Source organism: Scyliorhinus torazame, chromosome 12 (genome assembly GCF_047496885.1).
Source record: "Scyliorhinus torazame isolate Kashiwa2021f chromosome 12, sScyTor2.1, whole genome shotgun sequence".
Taxonomy (NCBI): domain Eukaryota; kingdom Metazoa; phylum Chordata; class Chondrichthyes; order Carcharhiniformes; family Scyliorhinidae; genus Scyliorhinus; species Scyliorhinus torazame.
The window spans coordinates 198,237,723-198,259,631 of NC_092718.1; the positions used below are offsets into that span (position 1 = coordinate 198,237,723).

Below are 21,909 nucleotides of genomic sequence, written 5' to 3' on the forward strand. Positions count from 1 at the left end.
TACTTTTCCACACTGATTCATCTGATGTTCCGGGCTCTGTGGTATGCAACGAGTTGCAAATATGAGAACCTTTGAGTACAAGGCCAAAAGTCTGTAATCAGAGGCAGCTGTTCATGAAGTCAATCAACAAATTTCCATGCAAAAAAAAAAAAAGCTTTGCTTTGAAAGCGGCATGGTGACACAGTGCCAGGGACCCGGGTCCAATTCCTACCCTGGGTGACTGTCTGTGTAGAGTCTGCACATTCTCCCTGCGTCTGCGTGAATTTCCTCCGGGTGTGGGTTTCCTCCCACAGTCCAAAGATGTGCAGATTGGCCATGCTAAATTCCCCCCAAGTGCCCAAAAGTCAGGTGGGGTTACAGGGGATTGGACCTAGGTCAGGTGTTCTTCCAGATGGTCTGTGCAGATTTAATGGGCCAAATGGCCTGAACTGTAGGGATTCTATGATTCCATGAAAAGTAAAAAAATGCTACATGAGCAATTTTTATTCTGCAGGATCGCACATCAGTCGCGTAATTCATTGTGTGGTATTTTATGTAGCTGTTGCTGGATCTTGACCTTTCTAGATATCCTTGCCCCTTCATCCAGTATTATCACTCCAGATAATGATCAAAAATAGGAGCAATGGTCAGGAATTTGCTTCTCACCCCCACCATACATCTCCCTATCCTGTTGACCAACTCAAGCAAAGACCAAGAATACTTGTTATACCCTGGCTGACGATAAACATGAAGAATACATACTTCTCAAAAAAGAACAACTTAACCACAACTTGCACTTCACTGACACCATCACGGGTGTGTCACCTGATATCTTCAGCGTCACCGTTAACTAGAAGCTTTCCTGGACCTGCATATCAATGGCATGACAAGACAGCGGCTAGGTACTCCTGAATCCTTAAAAGACTCTCCACAGGTTAAGGCTGAGAGGATATTCTCCACTTGCCTAAGTAGGTGCAGCAACAACACTCAAACGTCAACACCATTCGGATTATAGCTTAGTATGTTTGATTAACACCCCCGCTGTTAAGCTTGATATTCAACTGTTCACCATGTTGTGCCTTGAGCATGTACTGCAGCGCCTCTCTATTTTGCTTTAGCAGCAAGCACCTCATTTTGTCTCCTAACCACAAACCTCAGCCACTGAGAAGAGCAAGAGCAAACAAGGTCAAGGAATGTTTTCCTATGCAAGTTTCACACCATTCTGATTTATTGTTCCCACATTGAAATCTAATTCTCTACCAAACCCTTGTGGGAGCACCATCGCCACAAGGACTGCAGAGATTCAAAAAGGTGACCCAGTCACCATCATGTCAGGGCAATGACAGATTGGCAATAAATATGCCATTAACCGTATCCTGAGAACAAACTTTAAAGAAAATGAAGAAATTCCCTTTTAAAGATGTGTTAAGTGCTGAGGGAAAGTACTTTGCATTGAAAGTAGCTCTTCCTCATGCCCCCCCAAAAATGTATGCTATTCTAATGAATCAAAACCAATCAATCACTCTGCTGCTTTTGGCCAAAGATTGTCATGGTTTAATACATATATTCATTCAGAGATTTTTGTTTTGCTTTCTTCTTTTCTGACAATCTCTTTCTAACTTCTACACAATTTGTTTAAAAAAAAACTTGACTATCATAATTCTCATCAGACTTGGGTACTTTGTTTCTCTGTAACTTTCTTTCTCTGTTACTTTCCTGGATTCTTTGAGAAGGCTAGTAACAACTGCCAGTACCTTCTGTACATTCTCTAAAACATTCCCCAGATTTGAAATTGCAGGCGCTGGACCTGTGTGTAATGGGTTACTTGGAGGAACATTGACTGGAGTGGATTGACTGACAAACTTTCCCATTTTGCCTGCGGGCCATGTCTAATCAGCACCTCAACAGTAGTGCAATGGCAATTTTTCTTGTACACATCTGTGGGTGATTATTAACTTAGCCCCTTAAACACAAGCAAAATAAATAATGCTGCAAATGGAAAGCTAAGCTGCCTTGTTTTTACCCAGAAAATATTGACTATCTTCTGCGGAACCAAAATGATCGTCCTGACAGTGACTTTGGCGATGATCAGCATGATTACGATAGTGTAGCTTCTGATGAGGACACAGACGCTGAGTTACATCGAAACGCATCATCAGCCAGAAACAACCGAGCGAAGGTGAGAAGTGTGATCTTGGCAACTTGCATGATTTTAAATTGGATAAGTTAATGGAGAACTTGAATTTACAAAATTGCCTTTTGTGCATCTAGTTTGTTTCCTGATTGCAAACAGCAGAAACAAAATATTCTTCGGCACATCCATTCCCATGCTCATTACTTTTCAGAAGAATGATTTGGAAACCTGCTTGGACAGCCTTGCTATTGGACACATGGCACAGTGGTTAACACTGCTGCCCCACAGCTCCAGGGACCCGGGTTCAATTACGGACTCGGGTGACTGTGTGGGTTTCCTCTAGGTGTTCCGGTTTCCGCCCACAGTCTAAAGATGTGCAGGTTAGGTGGATTGACCATGCTAAATTGCTCCTTAGTGTGCAAAAGGTTAGGTGGGGTTACGGGGATAGGGTGGAAGTGTGGGCTTAAGGAGGATGCTCTTTCCAAGTGCCGGTGCAGACTCGATGCGCCGAATGGCCTCCTGCACTGTAAATTCTATGATTCTATTGCAGTAACGGGCCTTTCAATGTGTGTACTCTTGGCTCATCATGGCACAGCTGAGATAAAACCCCATTTTTGAGAATCCGCAAATCCATGTCCTCCCACTATAAATTAGCTCATTGAAACTCGTACCTTCTATCTCAGGAGGCTATCCTGTAACACGTGCGTCATGTTGAATGGTTGAGGAAAACCAAGGAAGGTGATGTAGTGGGAAAATGAATATGGCTGTTTTAATGCATTCATAAGCAAATTTTGTAGCCTCTTTTTCTTGTCACGTTATTTTTTTGAGAAAGAAGCTTCATATGGACTCGATAAATATCTCATTGTTACATAACTGGGCTTGATCAGTTTCCAATCAATACTGTACAACAGTGTTGGAACAGAGTCTACTTTCTATTTATGTTGGAACTAAATGTTGGCAAACTAATGCCACTTTGATTTTATATTGATATAGATTTAAAGTAAAGTTTGAGTCATGCATATCTTAACTTTCAAACCTCAGTTAAATTCTTTTGATGCGTGAACTGAAAGATTTCCTGTTAGATATAGTATATATCTTTACACAACTTATTTAATTTTCAGCTTGCAGACCCTCGCAAAACTTTCCTCAAATGTAGTTGATGCGCGTCTAAATTTGCGTTAATTAGATGCATTCTATATCTGTAGATCTGCTGGAACCAAGTTTATAAAAAACAAGATTGGTATGAAGGTTGATATGTACCAACCTGCTTTCAACTGCATATTGCCTCAAACCTGTTGATCCTGAGTATCTAAAGAAATCTGCAACAAATTCCTTCATTCCTAGTAAATAATGCAATTTCTATCACTGTTACAAATTTTTAAAATCTTTGCTTTCCATCATTCTATTCAATTCTGGAACAGCAGCTGAGATGCAATGTCCGGTTCCCGTGTGAAATTGCTGCACTTTGTATTGTAGGTGGAGGCAGTAAGCAAGTTATTGCCTATTAGAGAACTGGGCTTGAACAAAGCAGAAGTTTCTGAATTTTGGTCACTTTTCTAGATTAACCAATGCTTTGAATTAATTTTAATGTTTAAAAACATAGAATAATTAATGTGGATTTTGGTCAGTTCCACTTATTCTACCCATTTCCATTCTGAGTGCTAGTGTCCTTTGACCCTCTCTTCCCCACCAAAGTATTGATCAATTGTGCCATCGTGTTCAGAGAATAAATCAGAAATTTAAATCTTCATGTTGATGGGAACTTCAAGTTTTTAAATTGATCCCAGAATAAAGAGTTCATGTATATTACAACATATTTCTGTTGAGAGTCAAAAATCTTGCAAAATGACAGGAAATACCATTAAGTTTGCCAGCAGTTTAGGCCTTAACCGCATTTATTTTTACCACACTTGGTTTTTATTTTAAGTGTAATTTTTGTAGTCTGGTGTGCAGCCAAGGTCTCAATTGCAGATTAAGAAACTGATGCAAAACAGTACTGCCTTTCATTGCTCCTACATTGAGCATGGTTACAAGGGCTTTGTACTTACTCAATTTAATTGTTTTGGTGCACTGCATATTCTAGTTGCTAGGTGCTAAACCTCATTTGCCTCACAAGCCTCTTGTCAGGATACCTAGGTGCTGTCATTACATTTTAGCCATCACACAAGCACATATTTGTGCCTTGCCTCACTCGATGTTTTCTTCTATGTTTAAAGATGATGGCAGATTTTAAAACACTTTTATGCTGTATTCATCACTTTATAACTGAATTGAGATTGTCCCCAAATTCTCTTAGCATTTTTAATCACTTAAAGGGGAGCTGATTTAGCCCATTTCCTGGAAACCGAGATCTGGCCAATCATTCAGTTAAGTATTTTTGGTGCTTGTTCAACAACAAGTATTTAAGAAGAGGCTTTCAAGTGACAGACTATAATGTGTGGGATGTATGAAATATGCAATCACTTACAGCAAATTCTGTTTCAATCATGTCTATCATTATACTATGTTGTTTTGTACAGTTCCTTTTATCACTCTGGAACTGTGGTTCTCAAACTTCATCGTGTGTTCCTTTCCAGAACACTAGCTTCCTCTGTACCCCTACCAGCACAACGGTTTCATAATTTAACCCCTTTAATGTTCTAGCTTTGTACAAAATGTACACGTGAGGGGAGGAGGTGGCATATTGATATTGTCGCTGGACTCGTAAACTAGAGATCCGGTATAATGCTCTGGGGATCTGCTTTCAAATCCCACCACAGCAAATGGTGGAATTTGAATTCAATACAAAACCTGGGATGAAATTGTCTAATGATGACCATGAAGCTATTGTCGATTGTCATGAAAACCCATCTGGTTCATTATTGTCCTTTAGGAAAGGAAATCTGTTGTCCTTACCTGGTCTGAATTACATGAGACTCCAGAACCACAGTAATGTGGTTGACTTTTAAATGTCCACGAAATGGCCTAGAAAGCCACTCTGTTGTATCAAACTGTTACAAGGTTTAAAAAAAGGAATGAAACCTGACGGGCCACCAAACATCGGCCTAGACACCAAGAACAACAACAGCAAACCCAGCCCTGTTGATCCTGCAAAGCCACCCTCACTAGCATCTGAGGGCATGTGCATAAATTGGGAGAGCTGTCTGAGACCAGTCCAGCAACTTCCTGACGCAGTCCAGCAACTGCCTGACGCAGTCCAGCAACTGCCTGACGCAGACCAGCAACTGCCTGACGCAGACCAGCAACTGCCTGACGCAGACCAGCAACTGCCTGACGCAGACCAGCAACTGCCTGACGCAGACCAGCAACTGCCTGACGCAGACCAGCAACTGCTTGACGCAGACCAGCAACTGCCTGACGCAGACCAGCAACTGCCTGACGCAGACCAGCAACTGCCTGACGCAGACCAGCAACTGCCTGACGCAGACCAGCAACTGCCTGACGCAGACCAGCAACTGCCTGACGCAGACCAGCAACTGCCTGACGCAGACCAGCAACTGCCTGACGCAGACCAGCAACTGCCTGACGCAGACCAGCAACTGCCTGACGCAGACCAGCAACTGCCTGACGCAGACCAGCAACTGCCTGACGCAGACCAGCAACTGCCTGACGCAGACCAGCAACTGCCTGACGCAGACCAGCAACTGCCTGACGCAGACCAGCAACTGCCTGACGCAGACCAGCAACTGCCTGACGCAGACCAGCAACTGCCTGACGCAGACCAGCAACTGCCTGACGCAGACCAGCAACTGCCTGACGCAGACCAGCAACTGCCTGACGCAGACCAGCAACTGCCTGACGCAGACCAGCAACTGCCTGACGCAGACCAGCAACTGCCTGACGCAGACCAGCAACTGCCTGACGCAGACCAGCAACTGCCTGACGCAGACCAGCAACTGCCTGACGCAGACACACTGACGGAATCATACCTTACAGACAATGTCCCAGATGCCACTATCACCATTCCTGGGTCTGTCCTCTCCCATAGGCAGGACAGGAGTAGCAGAGGTTGCAGGCAGTACAGCAGTCTAATGTAGGGAGCGACGTGCCCTGGGAATACTCAATATTGACTCCATGAAGTCTCATGGCATCAGGTCAAACAAGAACAAGGAAACCTGCTGACTACCATGTAGTTTCTCCCCCCCCCCCCCCCCCCCTCCCCTCCCCTTCCCCACACACACACACACACACACACACACACACACAGCTGATGAATCAGTACTCACCATTTGGAGTAAGTACTGAGGGTGACCAGGGCACAGGATATACTCTGGGTGGGGGAATTCAAGAGTGGCTTGGCAGCACAACTACTGACCAAGCTGGCTGAATCCTAATCAAGGACATAGCAGCTGGACTCGGTCTAGGACAGGTGGTGAGGTAACCAGCAAGAGGGGAAGACACAGCTGATCTCATCCTCACCAACTTGCCTATTGCAGATGCATCAGTCCATGACCGTATCAGTAGAAGTAACATCATAGAATCCTTGAGGAAGTGAAGCCAGGATGCCCTCCATGTTGTGTTGCACCATTACCATGCTAAATGGGATAGACTTCAAACCGATCTGGTAACTCAAGAATGGGCAATCATGATTCACTGTGGGGTGTCAGCCGCAGAATTTTATTCAATCACAATCTGTAACCCCATGGCCTGGCATATCCCCCATTCTACCATTACCACCAAGCCAGAGAATCAACCATGGTTCAATGAAGAGTCCAGAGGGCATGCCCGGAGCAGCACCAGCATACCGAAAAATAAGGTGTCAACCTGGTAAACTAGAAACTGAACTGGAGTAGCCATATAAATACTGTGGCTACAAGAGCAGGTCAGACACTAGGAATCCTGTAGCGAGTAACACACTTCCTGACTCCCCAAAGCCTGTCCACCACCTACAAGGCACAAGTCAGGAGTGTGAAGGAATACGCTCCATTTGCCTGGATGAGTGCCGCTGCAACAACATTCAAGGCGCTCTATGCCATCCAGGAGAAAGCAGTCTGCTTGATTGTCACCCCATCCACAGATATTCATTCCCCCCACCACTGACTAACAGTAGTAGCAGTGTGTACCATCTAACAAGATGTACTGCAGAAATTTACCAAAACTCCTTAGACAGCACCTTCCAAACCCACGACTACTACCGACAAGGGCAGCAGATGCATGGGAATACCAACATCTACAAGTTCCCCCTCTAAGTCACTCACCATCCTGACTTGGAAATATACTGCTGTTTCTTCCCTGTTAGTGGGTCAAATTCCTGGAGCTCCTTCCCTAACAGCACTCTTGGGGTACCTACAATACAGGGAGTGCACTGCAACAGTTCAAGAGGCAGTACACGTCACCTTTTTGAATGCAAGTGGGAATGAGCAATAAATGTTGGCCTTGCCAGTGACGGTCACATCCCGTAAAATTAAAAATCTAGTTGCTTTGATCATGATAGTACCATCTTCAATGGGAATATAAGTTTGAACGTTTGCTTCTGTGTTTTGAGTACATGTTCTGACCTGCTAAGATTCCAACAAGTTCTGCAAGAGAAAGCTTTGAGGAAATATGATGAGTATACATGTCTCCATGAACTAAGAGAGGGACAGAAGAGGATTAAGAAAGGAAGGGAATCAGCAGAAGAGAGGGCAAGAATTGGAAAAGTGTTGTGAATTGAGCCAGCAAGTTTTTTTTAAATCTTGTGCAAATGTGTATGTGTCTGGTTCAACAATGGCCTAAGTACTTTTACAGTGATGTTTTAGTCTTGATAAAACCCCTAGGTTGCTATTCGGATTTTTAAATATTTATAATCTTTTTAATATTAAGAGCATGGATTCATCCGACTTATCCGACGGCCCCATAACACTGCAGGAGTACTTGGAGGTGAAAAAAGCTTTGGCTGCGTCTGAGGCCAAGGTTCAGCAGCTAATGAAAGTAAATAACAATCTAAGTGAGGAACTGCGCAGACTTCAAATGCAGGTGAGTGAGTGTAAATGGGGATTCTGGCAGCTAAATGAGTAATCGCCCTAGGTTGTTTCAATATTCATTTTTTGATTGAATGCTGCAGAAAATTTGAAGACGTTTTTACGGTCGTTATTTTTTAATTTGCTCTCCCAAGAGCCAACTGTTTGATTCTGCACTTTTGTTTTTGGATTTTGGATATATTGAAGAGCCAATTATTTTTGGGTACAGTACCATTAAACATTTACAATAAATGTTAAAGGAAAACTAAAAAGGGAGCATTCAAACCTATGGCAGATATTGCATCAAGGACTGCAAAGTTAATATTTTGTCCCCCAGTCTTCATCTGATTTTATACAAAAGATTATATCTTTTTGTCATGCTCATTTACATAAAAACTAGCACCTGAAATTAATTTTGTAAGTACTACGTTTTTTCTTCAATAATTCTGCACAAGTAGCCTTTAACCCTGTTATTATTTTCACCAGTACTTCCATCATAGAAACATAGCAAATAGGAGCAGGGGGACTTCCGGTAGCATTATGTAAGGGGAAGATGTGCACGAGGTGACTCCGGCTAGAGTACTGCATTGTTAGTCCTTTTCGCTTAGTTTCAGGGGATATTTTTGTTTGAAGACCCACCTATTTAATGAGATAAGGATCCTACATGGGTGAAATGACCAGAAAAGTCAAGGACAAAAAGACAAAGTAGACGTTTGTTGACCGAGTCGGAGGCCTCCCGGTGCTCCTGGATGGAAAAAATGGCGGGATCAGCCTCTGGGGTTCCGGCCACTCCACGAGCAGCTGAGATGTTTATGAGCACCTTGGTGTCAGAATTTCACAAACACTGACGGGGGACCTCCACAAATTGATGGAAGAGGCCTTATCTCCCATTTGGTGTTGGAGACGACCGACAAAATGGTACAGGCACATGGGGCCTCGATAAAAAGCATGGAGGTGGCTCTGCCGAGGCATAAGGACCAGATTGCCTCTCTGGAAGCAGAGATGTCTCTGGGCGTGCGAACAAATCATTGAAGGCCAACGTGAACGATTTGGAGAATCGTTCCAGGAGGCAAAAATTGTGGGGCTGCCAGAGGTATTGGAATGCCCAACTCCCACACAGTATTTTGCGGAGATGTTTGGGAAGATTGGGGGAGGGGGGAAACAGCCCACATCCCCTCGAGAGTTGGGCCGAGCCCACTGGACACTCCGACAGAAGCCGCGTCGCGACAAACCACCGTGCACAGAAATCGTGAAGTTGCACAGCTTCAAAGAAAAAGAGCGGGTACTGAGATGGGCGAGGGAGCATCGCAACTACAAATGGGAAGACCATGCCATCACGTTTTACCAGGACATGGAAGTAAAGCTGGCAAAGAAGAGGGTTGCATTCAATAAAGCCAAGGCGGCCCTATACAAAATTGGAGTTTGGTTTGGGATGGTGTACTTGGCGTTGCTAAGATTGGCTTTTGAAGGAACAGACTATTATTTTGATGCTCTGGTAGAGGCAGATTCCTTTGGAAAGAAGCATTGGCTGGGTGTGGGGTGAGGTTTTTGGATATTGGGGATGGGCATGTTGAATTGTTGGGGACCCTCACTCATGTTTGCGTTTTTCTATTGTTGGAGTTGAATGTTTTTCTAAGTTGGGCATAGGTCTGGGGTTTAGTTTTATGTGGGTTTTTGTTCTAATTGTTATGAAAATATATAGCTTCCTGTTGGAGTACAATGATTTATAGAGCTTTTTATACTTTTTGTAGACATTTTTCTTCACCCTAGTTGGGAGCCGCCCTGCTAGCCAAAGGGTTAGCTAACCGAGCGGTGTTGAGGGGTTGACTGTAGCTCATTACAGTAATGTTGTAGATAAGGAGGTTAGTGTTTTAGTTTTGTTTGCAGTTAGATTTACTATAAGTAGGTTTTAGTTGTTTATGTTCACCTTGCTTTTTTGTATGCGTATTTGGGTGTGGTAGTGTTTGAGGACAAGGATGGGAAGGGAGGATTTGAGGGGTAAGGGTAGTTTGCTGACAGTGACTGCAGATTTTCTTTGTCTAATCTTGTTAGTGGATTTGGCGGTCATCTTGGGTGGGCCCGGTCACTGTGCCTTCTATGTAACTATAAAAAACATAAAAACTGTTGGATAATCCCTCTTGGTAGAAATGGCTGACTCCGGATTGAGGGGGGTGCGATCAGTTACCTGGAACCTCAAGGTTGAATATCCCAGGAAAAAGGTCGAGGGCATTTGCTCAGAGTTTAAATGCCAAGCTGGTGTTTCTGCAAGAGAATCATTTGTGGGTCAGAGACCAGTCAAGGTTGCAGAAAGGGTGAGTAGGACAGGTTTTTCATTCGGGCTTTTCTGGTAGGGCCTGAGGTGCGGCAATATTAATCAATAAAAGGGTTCATTTTTCTGCTGCTAAGATCTTGGCTGAGCTCAATGGTAGACATGTTATTGTCTGTGGCTCTTTGGCTGGCACCTCAGTGGTTCTGGTTAATATCTATGCTTCAAACTGGGACGATACAGAATTTTTAATTTTCAGAAGATATTTATTATTAGCTGATTAGCAGATTAAACTACAACACACCAGCCAAGAATAAAATTCCTCAAAATTAGCCATCTGCTTCATATCTATAGCCCTTGACTTTGGTGCAATCCTTTTGAATATGCCCAAATTCTCCACATGAATAACATTTCTACTCCGCAGCATGATCACAATCACAGGCCAGTTGACCAGGTCTACCACAATCTTTAGCAGCATTGCTCCCTCTCCTTCTTTAGCTCCTTGCAATCTTTGGCAATGTGGCAACCCATGCCATAGTTGTAGCAGGAATCTGCCTGGAGCTCTCAATCTTTTGCAAGATGGCCCGATTCACCACAATGATAGCAGATATCTCTTGAAGCAGTGAAACTTCTTCTGCCACGACCTCTAATCCAAATACAGCCACCTGTACTTGGGCAGTCGCGTGCCCAATGCCCAGTATACCCACATGTGAAGCTCTCCTGGCTCCTCCTGGTGAAGTATATTCAGTGGTCCCAGCACTACGCTTTTGCCTCCGACCGCTGACTTTAGATCCCCCCCCCCCGCTCTTTCTGTTTCTATGGGCGGCATGGTAGCACAGTGGTTTGCACTGTTGCTTCACAGCTCCAGGGTCCCAGGTTCGATTCCAGCTTGGGTCACTGTCTGTGTGGAGTCTGCACGTTCCCCCTGTGTCTGTGTGGGTTTCCTCCGGGTGCTCCGGTTTCCTCTCGCAAGTCCCGAAAGACGTGATGTTAGGTAATTTGGACATTCTGAAATTCTCCCCGTGTAGCTGAACAGGCACCGGAATGTGGCGACTAGGGGCTTTTCATAATAACTTCATTGCAGTGTTAATGTAAGTCTACTTGTGACAATAATAAAGATTATTATTATATGGAATTTATTAACAGGTTGCTGGCCTTCATTCCCAATTTGGATTCATGTCACTTTATTTTGGGTGGTGACTTAAATTGTGTTCTGGACCCCAGGCTGGATCGTTCCAGGCCCAAACCTCTGACTCCATCAGGGATAGCCAGGGTATTGTTCTTTCTCATGGAACCGTGGTGCTTTTTGCACCAAGATGATAAAGAACTTTCCTTTTCTCTCCTATGTGCACCAGATATACTCTCATATCGATCTTTTTGTGGTGGATATGTCTCTCCTTTTTGTGGAAGTGGCAAGTTACTCTGCGACTGTGATTTCAGACAATGCCCCCTATTTTGTTCATAGACATAGAATTTACAGTGCAGAAGGAGGCCATTCGGCCCATTGAGTCTGCACCAACCCTTGGAAAGAACACCCCACTCCTCCACCGTATCCCCATAACCCAGTAACTCCACCTAACCTATTTGCACACTAAGGACAATTTAGCGCAGCCAATCCACCTAACCTGCACATCTTTGGTTCATTTGGCATTAGAATCAGGCCCTCCCCAGCATCTGCCATGGAAATTGGATATTGTGTTATTAGTAGGCAAGAGATTGTGTGAATGCATGTCCACTGCCATTGGGGGATATTTTAAATTTAATAAAAGTAGATCTGTGAGAAGTCCTGAAGGTAGTCAACGGGGGGAGATAATTTCCGACGAAGTGCACATGGTGAAGACAGCGAGGGCAGAGCAACAGAGGCTGGTGGTCTCCATTCTTGAGGTTGTCCACCAGTACTCACTTGCCCTAACCCCAGCAAGTTGGCAAGTAGGAAAAAGCTGCAGACACAATTTGAACTATTATCAACAGGTAGGTTAGCAAGCCAGCTGCAACGTTCGAGGGGTATGTTTTATGAACTCTGAGCGAAGGCCAGTCACCTCTTACCTCACCAGCTGAAGCGACGGGCAGCTTCCTGGGAGATCGTACATGTACGTGGCTCAAGTGGCAGCCTGGTTTCCACCCCACCTCAGGTCAGTGCAGCTTTTGAAATGTTTTATCAGGATATCTGTAGATCGAAGCCTCCGACGGAGGGTTCGGTCATGACTGATCTTTTGGATGGATTATCCATCCCAGCTGTGGAGGGGAAGAGACGTGAAGAGTTGCAATCTCCGTTGGGCCCGGATGAAATTATGAAATGCATTGGGTTGATGCAAACTGGTAAAGCTTCTGGCTCTAATAGAACAAAGAACAAAGAAAAGTACAGCACAGGAACAGGCCCTTCGGCCCTCCAAGCCTGTGCCGACCATGCTGCCCGTCTCAACTAAAATCTTCTACACTTCCGGGGTCCGTTTCCCTCTATTCCCATTCTATTCATGTATTTGTCAAGATGCCCCTTAAATGTCACTATCGTCCCTGCTTCCTCCACCACCTCCGGCAGCGAGTTCCAGGCAACCGCTACCCTCTGTGTATAAAAAAAAACTTGCCTCGCACATCTCCTCTAAACCTTGCCCCTCGCACCTTAAACCTATGCCCCCTAGTAATTAACCCCTCTACCCTGGGAAAAGTCTCTGACTATCCACTCTGTCTATGCCCCTCATAATTTTGCAGACCTCTATCAGGTCGCCCCTCAACCTTCTTTGTTCCAGTGAGAACAAACCAAGTTTATTCAACCTCTCCCCCTAGCTAATGCCCTCCATACCAGGCAACATCCTGGTAAATCTCTTCTGCACCCTCTCTAAAACCCCCACATCCTTCTGGTAGTGTGGCGACCTGAATTGAACACTATACTCCACAAGTGTGGCCTAACTAAGGTTCGATACAGCTGCAACATGACTTGCCAATTTTTCTACTCAATGCCCCGGCCAATGAAAGCAAGCATGCTGTATGCCTTCTTGACTACCTTCTCCACCTGTGTTGCACCTTTCAGTGGCCTGTGGACCTGTACACCAAGATCTTTCTGACTTGTCAATTCTCTTGCGGGTTCTACCATTCATTGTATATTCCCTACCTGCATTAGACCTTACAAAATAGCTTCCCCGTTGAGTATTAGAAGAGGTTTGCGAAGTAATTGGTACCTCTAATTCTAGATATGTTTAATGATTGCTAAACCCAGGGTTTGTTGCATTTTATATTTGCTCTGTCGTCTATTTCCTTGATCCTTAAGAAGGACAAGGACCTGGCTGAATATGGATCGGACCAACCTATTTCACTTTTAAATGCAGATATCAAGTTACTTGCATAGGTGCTGGCACTGTGGTTGGAGGCTTGCCTCACAGATGCTTCGTTAAGGGCCGGCAATTGTCGACCAACATACGAAGTCTGTTAAATGACGCCCTTTCTTCCCCCTCGGTGCCTGAACCGGAGGTGATTTTTTTTTCTCCCCCCCCTAGACGCTTAAAAGGCATTTGAAAGGTCAGCATGGTGGCGCAGTGGGTAGCACTGCCACCTCAAGCGCTGAGGTCCCAGGTTCAATCCTGGCTCTGGGCCACTGTCCGTGTGGAGTTTGCACATTCTCTCTGTGTTTGCATGGGTTTCGCCCCCACAACCCAAAGATGTGCAGGGTAGGTGAATTGGCCACACTAAAATTGCCCCTTAATTGGAAAAAAATTAAATGGGTACTCTTTTAAAAAAAAAAAAAAAAAAAAAAATTTTTTTTTAAAAGAAACAGCATTTGAAAGAGTGGAGTGGGAATATCTCTGAGATTCTTGGGAGATTTGGATTTTTAAATTTTATATGGCGTCCACTGCTAGTGTTCACACAAATGCTTTGAATTCTGGCTACTTCCCGCTGAATAAGGGCACGAGGCAGGGATGTCTGTTGTCTCCACTCCTGTTCAGTTTGGCAATAGAACCGCTCACCATAGCGCTGAGATCTTCTATTAAGTGGAGTCGGATTAGTCAAGGAGGGGTAGAGCATAGGGTGTCCTTGAATATTCTTTATATTACAGACCCGGTATCCACTCTGGAAGAGATAATGAAGCTGCTTGGGAGTTTTGGGTCCTTCTCTGGGTTTAAGTTGAATCTGGATGAGCAAATGCTTCCTGGTTAACCCCCTGCTGGGAGGAGAGCCCATCGGGAAACACTACTTTTTTGCCTTGCCAGAACTAGCTTTCATTACCTAGGAATCCAAGTGCCCATGATTGGGCCTCGCTTCATAAATTGAATTTTATTAGTCTGGTTAATGGTGTCAAATCTGACTTGCAGGAGTGGGACAACCTGCCCTGTCCTTGGTGGGCAGGGTTAAGACTATTATTAAACTCAGTTCCATGTCTCTACTGACCCCATCTGCAATAATCACTTTTTTCGCCAGTGGGTCTAGAATCTACATTTAGGTCATGAGGGAAAGCGCGTGGAGAGATTTGGAGACCTGTTTGTGGAAGGAAGGTTTGCTAGCTTTAACGAGCTGTCGGAAATATTTCTACTCCCTTGTTTCAGTCTTTTCAAATACTTTAGCGATTTTCCACTCAAGGCTTTCCCCTCTTTCTCCTTGGCACCACCACCCTCCCTGTTGAAGAGGATTTTGTCTTTGGCCCAACCTGATTTTGGGGGGGGGGGGGGGACTATTTCATGCATATATGGTCAGATCCCATCAGCGGAGTCAGCTCTGTTGATTGAGGTGTAGGTGAGTTGGGTCCCATCCTGGATGATGAGGTATGGAGTGAGGCCCTTCACGGTCAAATTCACGTCCTCGCGTGCGCGGCTTAGTCTGATCCAATTCAAGGTGGTGCACAGGACGATCTGACTAAAACGGGATGAATGGATTCTTCTCTGGGGTGAAGGACAGGTGTGAACGTTGTTCTCTGGGGCCAACCAACCACACACTTTTTTTTTTGATCTTATCCCAGGTTAGTAATCTTTTGGGTCTCTCTCTTCAATGCCATGTCAGATATACTCAATGTTTAGTTGGTCCGCTGGTGGCCATTATTGGGGTGTCAGACTCGCCGATGCTCCATTAATAGCCCGGAGATGAGTTCCTCTTGGATGGAGGTCTCCTACTCCACCCAGTGCCTCCGCTTTGTTAGGTGACCTCACGTTGTTCTTGCATTTAGAGACAGTCAAGAGCACCATTAGGGGGTCGGGAGAAGGGTTCTCCTGAGATGAGATTCATTTCCTTTTTTAAAGAGCTATTTACCGTCCGTTGTTATGGGGTTTACTTTAGTTAAGTGGGGTTAAGTTAATATATGCTTTTGTTTGTTTATCTTGTCCTTTAATTTTGTCATTTGGGTTAATTGTTTTATATTTTGTTTATAAAGAAATTTTTCAATAAACATATTTAAAAAAAAAATTTTCACCTGTTTCAACTGCATGCTTACCTTCAGTGATTGGTATCGAGGGCACTCGGGTGTCGTTGCATATTGACCTCACCTAATTTATGGCGATCCTAATTTGCCTTCCTGTTGAAGAGGCCATTCGGTCCTATGAGCCTTCTCCACCATTCATCGTGAACATGGCTGATCATCCAACTGAACCGTCTGTTAGCACCTCTTTTTTTTTCCCCCCCCTATCCTTTGATCCCCTCTGCCCCGTGCTTCTTGAAAACAGTGTTTTGGCCTCAACTACTTTCTGTGGCAGTGAATTCCACAGGCTGACCATTATTTAGGTGAAGAAATTTCTCCTCACCTCTGTCCTAAATGGTCTACCACGTATCCTCGGACTGTGATCCCTGGACACCCTTATTATCTGGAACATCCTTCTTGCATCTACCCAGCCTAGTCCTGTTAGAATTTTACAGGATTCTATGAGATCTCCCCCATATTCTTCTGAACTCTTGAGTTGAATCCTAACTGACCCCGTCTCTCCTCACTAGTTAGTCTGCCATCCCAGGAATCAGTCTGGTAAACCTTCTCTGCACTTCCATTAGAGCAAGAATATCCTTCTTCCGATAAGGAGACCAAAACTGCACATAGTATTCCCGGTCTGGACTCACTAAGGCCCTGTATAATTGCAGCAAGAAATCCCTGTTCCTGCACTCAAATAGTCTGGTTATGAAAGCCAACATATCATTTGTCTTCTTTACCACCTGTTTCACCTGCATGCTGACCTTCAGTGGCTGGTGTACGAGGGCACCCAAGTCTCGTTGCATATTCCCCTCTCCTAATTCATGGCCATCCTGATAATCTGCCTTCCTGTTTCTGCTACCGAAGTGGATAACCTCACATTTCTCCAAATTATACTGCATCTGCCATTCATTTGCCCACTCACAACTTGTGCAAATCACACTGAAGGATCTCTGCATCCTCCAACCCAGCTTTGTGTCACCTGCAAATTTGGAGATATTGGAGGTACTTAGTTCCTTCATCTAAATCCTTAATAAATAGTGAAGAGCTGGGGTCCCAGCACCAAACTCTGCGATACCCCACTAGTCTCTGCCTGCCATTTGGAAAAAAGAGTATTGACTGCAACACAATGTATCTTGGTGACTAGAAATAGACATAGCACTCAAGATGTGGCCAGACCAATAGTTTGATCTTGACTTCCTCTGACTAGCATTTAATTGATTTGGCAAAGCAGTTTAACATTCTGTTTACTTTGTTATTTGTTGCTTTCCATTGCTTAGATATATTCTTCACCATGACTGCTGAAACTCTAGGGGTGGTGGCGGTGGCATAGTGGTATTGTCACTGGACTAGTAACCTAGAGACCCAGGGTAATGCTCCCACCACGGCGAAGCGGTGAAATGTAAATTATTATTTTTTTTAAATTTTGAATTAAAAGTCTAATGATGGCTATTAAGCCATTGTCGATTGTCATATAAACCCATCTCATTCACTAATGTCCTTTAGGGAAGGAAATCTGCCATCCTTGCATATGACTTCAGATTATTGAAATATTGTTGACTCTTAAAATGCCCTCCGAAATGGCCTAGCAAGCCAATCACTTGTATCAAAACTGCCAAAAAGTGTAAAAGGGATACCTACACCACATGGATTGCAGCGGTTCAAGGGGGCAGCTAACCACCTCAAGGGGAATTCGGGTTGGGCAATAAATGCTGGCCTAGTCAGTGATGGCCACATACCACAAATGAATTTTTTAGAAAGCTCACTTTCCACTTTACCTTTAGCTATTTCAACATCATTCAGAGAGTTTGTGTGTTGGTTACATTTCCATTTTGTGTCCGACACTTCTCCGCAATAAATTTAATCTGCCCTCTTTCATTTTGTCTAATTTACACTGTGTGGTGCTTCCTCCAATTAGTCCACAAGTCCCTTAATCCTCCACCCCAAATGTATTCAGTTTCTCACCACGCAGACTGAGCCTGGTGAGTGGTAGAATTGACTTGGTGCACACTATGGTCAAACTCAAAGCACTCTCCATAGTTGTCGCCACATTTCAGAGTTGATGATCAGAAGCAAAACTGTTTTCAGGTCCTTAACATAAACTGTCAATCTATTGCTTGCGCCTGAAAATTATTTCCATTTCTCCAAGCTCTCCCCTCATTCCTCTCTGTTGCTCCACCTGTTTCACTCTCTCTCTCTCTCTCTCTCTCTCTGTCCTAGTCTTTCCACCATGTTCTATGTCATGTGAGAGTACCTTTAAGAAATGGGTGTTAAAGAAATGTACCTTTAAGAAATGGGGGTTTATCAGTGATGTCAGAGTGTGAGTGGAGCTGGGCTGTCTGTCAGCTTTTTACTTTCCTTTTAGGCTGTTTGCTGCAGGGTGTGTTTTAGTTTCGTTTTTGGTGTTGGAGCTGAAGCCAGACCAAGCAGGTGTACTGCTGTTCTCTCTGCCATCAAAAGACTACCTCTTGATCATTTGGTGAATTCAGAATTATAAATCTTTTCAGTAGTGACTTTAACCTGATGTGCTTCTGTTAAAGGTTTTGTTTTTAAGTTGTATGGATGTTAAAAGGAAAGCTTAAAGGATTACTTAGTGTTGTAGTCTTTGGGGGTTGTATTTGAATTAATGGTTGCTAAGATGTTCACTGTATGTTGTAAAAAGATTAACTTGAGTTCCTAGAATAAACATTGTTTTGCTTTAAAAAAATAATTTTCCATTTCTGCTGTACCACACCTGTAGAGTGGGCCGTGTGCTCCCCATACCACAATTTATTAAACGTTGTGGGTCAGGTGAACTCCATGATACACTTTGGAGTTCTCTAAACCCTGGCCCATAACATCTATTAATACCAGGTGCATTGGTTTTGTTGCCATCTGGACATATCAGTTACTTGCATGCAAGCTTGTTAAATTTAAAGCCAATGCATGCTGCTAGCCTTTTGGATGTCTTCCTGTTGACATTTGCTCCATTTTGCTTTTATAACTTAGTGTTTGATGTTGGCAGGAAGTGCTTGATGTGAAACTGAAGCAGGTATTACTTGGTCAGCAAAGTTGAGCCTTTTCCAGCTGTGGCACTCTTAACATTAAGTTATGGGCATTTAAAATAAACAATTAAGAGTCTGGTACTGTCAGACCAGTTTACAAAACTCAATTTAAAGAAAAAGTGTCCATCTACTTATCTTCTTTCATTATGAAACATGAAAGTTAACAAATTGATCACTTGCTTTCCTGGGTTATGTTAGAGTGTCAATAGGAAACTTTTGTTGCCTTTTTTGTTAAATTTAGAGTGCCCAATTCATCTTTTTCCAATTAAGGAGCAATTTAGCGTGGCCAATCCACCTAGCCTGCACATCTTTGGGCTGTGGGGGCGAAACCCACGCAAACACGGGGAGGATGTGCAAACTCCACACGGACAGTGACCTAGAGCCGGGATCGAACCTGGGACCTCGGCGCCGTGAGGCAGCAGGGCTAACCCTCTGCGCCACCGTGCTGCTCTTTGTTGCCTTTCTTAAAGAAATCTTCCTTAAGCAAGGATCTTCTGAAAATAGAATCTTCAATCGCTTCATTTCACCACTGGTAAAGTTCAGGACAAAACAAGTTTTGGCTACAAAGTGCTGCCTTCAAAGACAAAGAGTTCAGAATTACTGTAGTTATCATGAGAATAGTGCCTTTGTACTGTGCAGTTCTTGGTTTGTTTTGCGCTACAGCCAACTTTCCAACCCATATGCAAAGCATGCCTTTCTTACTCGGTTGGTAGCTGGGCTTTTAGGCTCTAACTGAAATCTAACTGAGGCTTGTAACTGAGACGCAACAGGTAGCAAAATTATGGAAATCTTTCCCATAGAAATTAGTACCTTCTGCTAATTTACAGGGCAGCACTGTTTTGTTCAGTGTGAAGGACTTTGGGCTTTTCTTCCATTTCCATTTTGTTGGGAAAAGATGGTGTTAGTGATTAACTTTGTTCAAACTTTCATTTTGCAATGCAGTTGTTGTGAAAAATTAGCCAAGTTTACTTTTAATACGCAAGTCCAGACACCATTAATTTTAGTGCATACCTTCAACATTTAAGGAAATATATTTTGTGTATGCATTTGTGAGAGTGAATTAATAGATTTAGTAAAAGGGGTATAGACCTAGCACCCCTGCATTAGAGTAAATTCACATGCTAATCAAGTGCTCTACCTCAAGGTCCTATTATCTGCAGAACTCACCAGCAAGGTTGTTTACTTGTTTGAGGAACAGATAATTTCTAGTGAGATTACAGACAAGCTTCTGGATGAAGGTTTAATAATAAACCTACATAGACAAGATTGAAAATTAAATAATGTTCTGTGTACTGACTAACAGTCTGTATCTGTGACTTGGAGCAATGAGTTATTACAATACTCTCCCTGCTATTGCTGTGTCAGAGGAAGGTGCTACTCCAGAGGTTTCTTGAATCGTGAGTAAACTATTGTAACCTGTCCCTGGGTCTCCTGTGGTTAGTTGGAAGAAGTCCGCCACAGCACATTATAAATTAGTTAGTTCTGTTTTGAATACATTTTGTTAAACTCATCTGTTCGATATGCATGTGTCAAGATCCCAGACCAGACCCTAGCTGGGATATCATACATTAACCCCAATTTTGTTTTTGAAAAACTGAAAGGAAATTATACTTCACTCCAGGAGTGATTCCACTGACAAGTAAGGATATGTTATATTAAAATAAACATTATTAACACAGTATTAAACTACATTAACATCACAGAAAATAGCTTATAATTAGCAGTTAATCAATTCTTAACAATAAAAGGAAATGCTTTAACTTCTAACTGTTACTTTCTCTATCAGGAAATGCCCATCACAGGTCAAAAGCTACTTGTAAATACTTAGCAAACAGAGAAATACTTGCTGTACACTTGAATAGAGATTTCTTGGAAATACTGCTTGAAGAACGAGATTAAACCTGTCAGGATACAGCCTGACAATTCCTTGTGTCTGGTCAGACTACTGTTTAACCTGACAGCCTTTGGAAAAAGCTGCTGCTCAGCTCAAATCTCCCAGCAAATCTAAAAGCTGAACCACCTGTTCCAGACCTGGCTCCTGCCATTAATTGCATCATCTTTATCCCATTCAGATCTCCTGACCTGATTACCCAAGTCTAAAGACAATTTCTCAATTTATCTACTCCCCAGGGAATCTCTAGCAATCATAACGAAACTCCATTAAGCCTCTTTTTGTAAACTTATAATGGTTGGAATGAATAATGGTCTTGCTTTTATGACATCTTAATTGCACCTTCTGCAGTGAATGTCTAGATTCTTTAATTCTAGAATCCTAGATTCTTCAATAATATTACTGCAGCAGATATATATATACACACCTGAACTCTTGGCATTAAAAAGCATTACTGCAACACATACAAAATACAATATATATCTTGTATTCATCATAAATGAAATCTGTTAAAATACTTTGCTCCTTTCATTCGTACCAGCACCATTAGCTCTGTAACGCACACTACATTCTGATATTTACTGTAAAATCCAAACACCACTGCACATCTGCTCTAGTTATGCTAAAAATCACAGCAAACTGAAGAGCATAGTCTATTCTACAAGAAAGAAAACTAACAGGAAATCAGGCTCTGACAAAGTCATCCAGACTCAAAACATTAGCTCCCTTCTTTCTCCACAGATGCTGTCAGACCTGCTGAGATTGTCCAGTATTTTCTGTTTTTTGTTTCCGGTTCCAGCATCCGCTTTTATAACAGGAAAGCAAACCTGGTCTTATGCATTAAATCTTCTTGCATTATTCTACGAATAGCTAAATAATATTTGCCTGTGTTTTCTATTTTTGAGAGGTTAAATGTTCCAGCAAATGAACTAGAAGCAACATAGTACTGCTAATCGCTGAGCTACCTCCTTGGCTAGGTCTTTGAGATTATATAGGTGGCCAGTTAGCTCAGTTGACTAGATGGCTATCATGCGTTTCAGAATAACATTAACAGCGCAGGCTTGATTCCTGTTCCAGCTGGGGTATTCTGCCTCCTCACCCTCAGAGTGGAAGGCAATGACAGATCACCACTGACAAAACAATTGCCAAGAGAAACAGCTCAGGATGAGCAATGTCAGTAGACAATGAGCCAAGGTTCTGCCTCAAGCAGAATACACATGAATGAATATGATATGTCATATTGTAGTTTTTACTATGACAGTACACTGGAAGGAATATT

General features: G+C 43.3%; 1 protein-coding gene across 10 annotated transcripts in view; it reads left to right on the forward strand.

The window, feature by feature from the left end:
• Positions 1 to 21,909, forward strand: part of git1 (G protein-coupled receptor kinase interacting ArfGAP 1) — a 252,390-nt gene that overhangs the window by 209,602 nt on the left and 20,879 nt on the right. For all 10 annotated transcript variants that reach the window (XR_011933692.1, XR_011933693.1, XR_011933694.1 and 7 more), the window contains 2 exons: positions 2,007 to 2,158; positions 7,916 to 8,068. Coding sequence is in view for 7 of the 10 variants with exons in the window: in XM_072469628.1 (XP_072325729.1) it covers positions 2,007 to 2,158; positions 7,916 to 8,068 (305 nt within the window). In the remaining 3 variants the exon portion in view is untranslated. The remainder of the gene's footprint in view (positions 1 to 2,006; positions 2,159 to 7,915; positions 8,069 to 21,909) is intronic.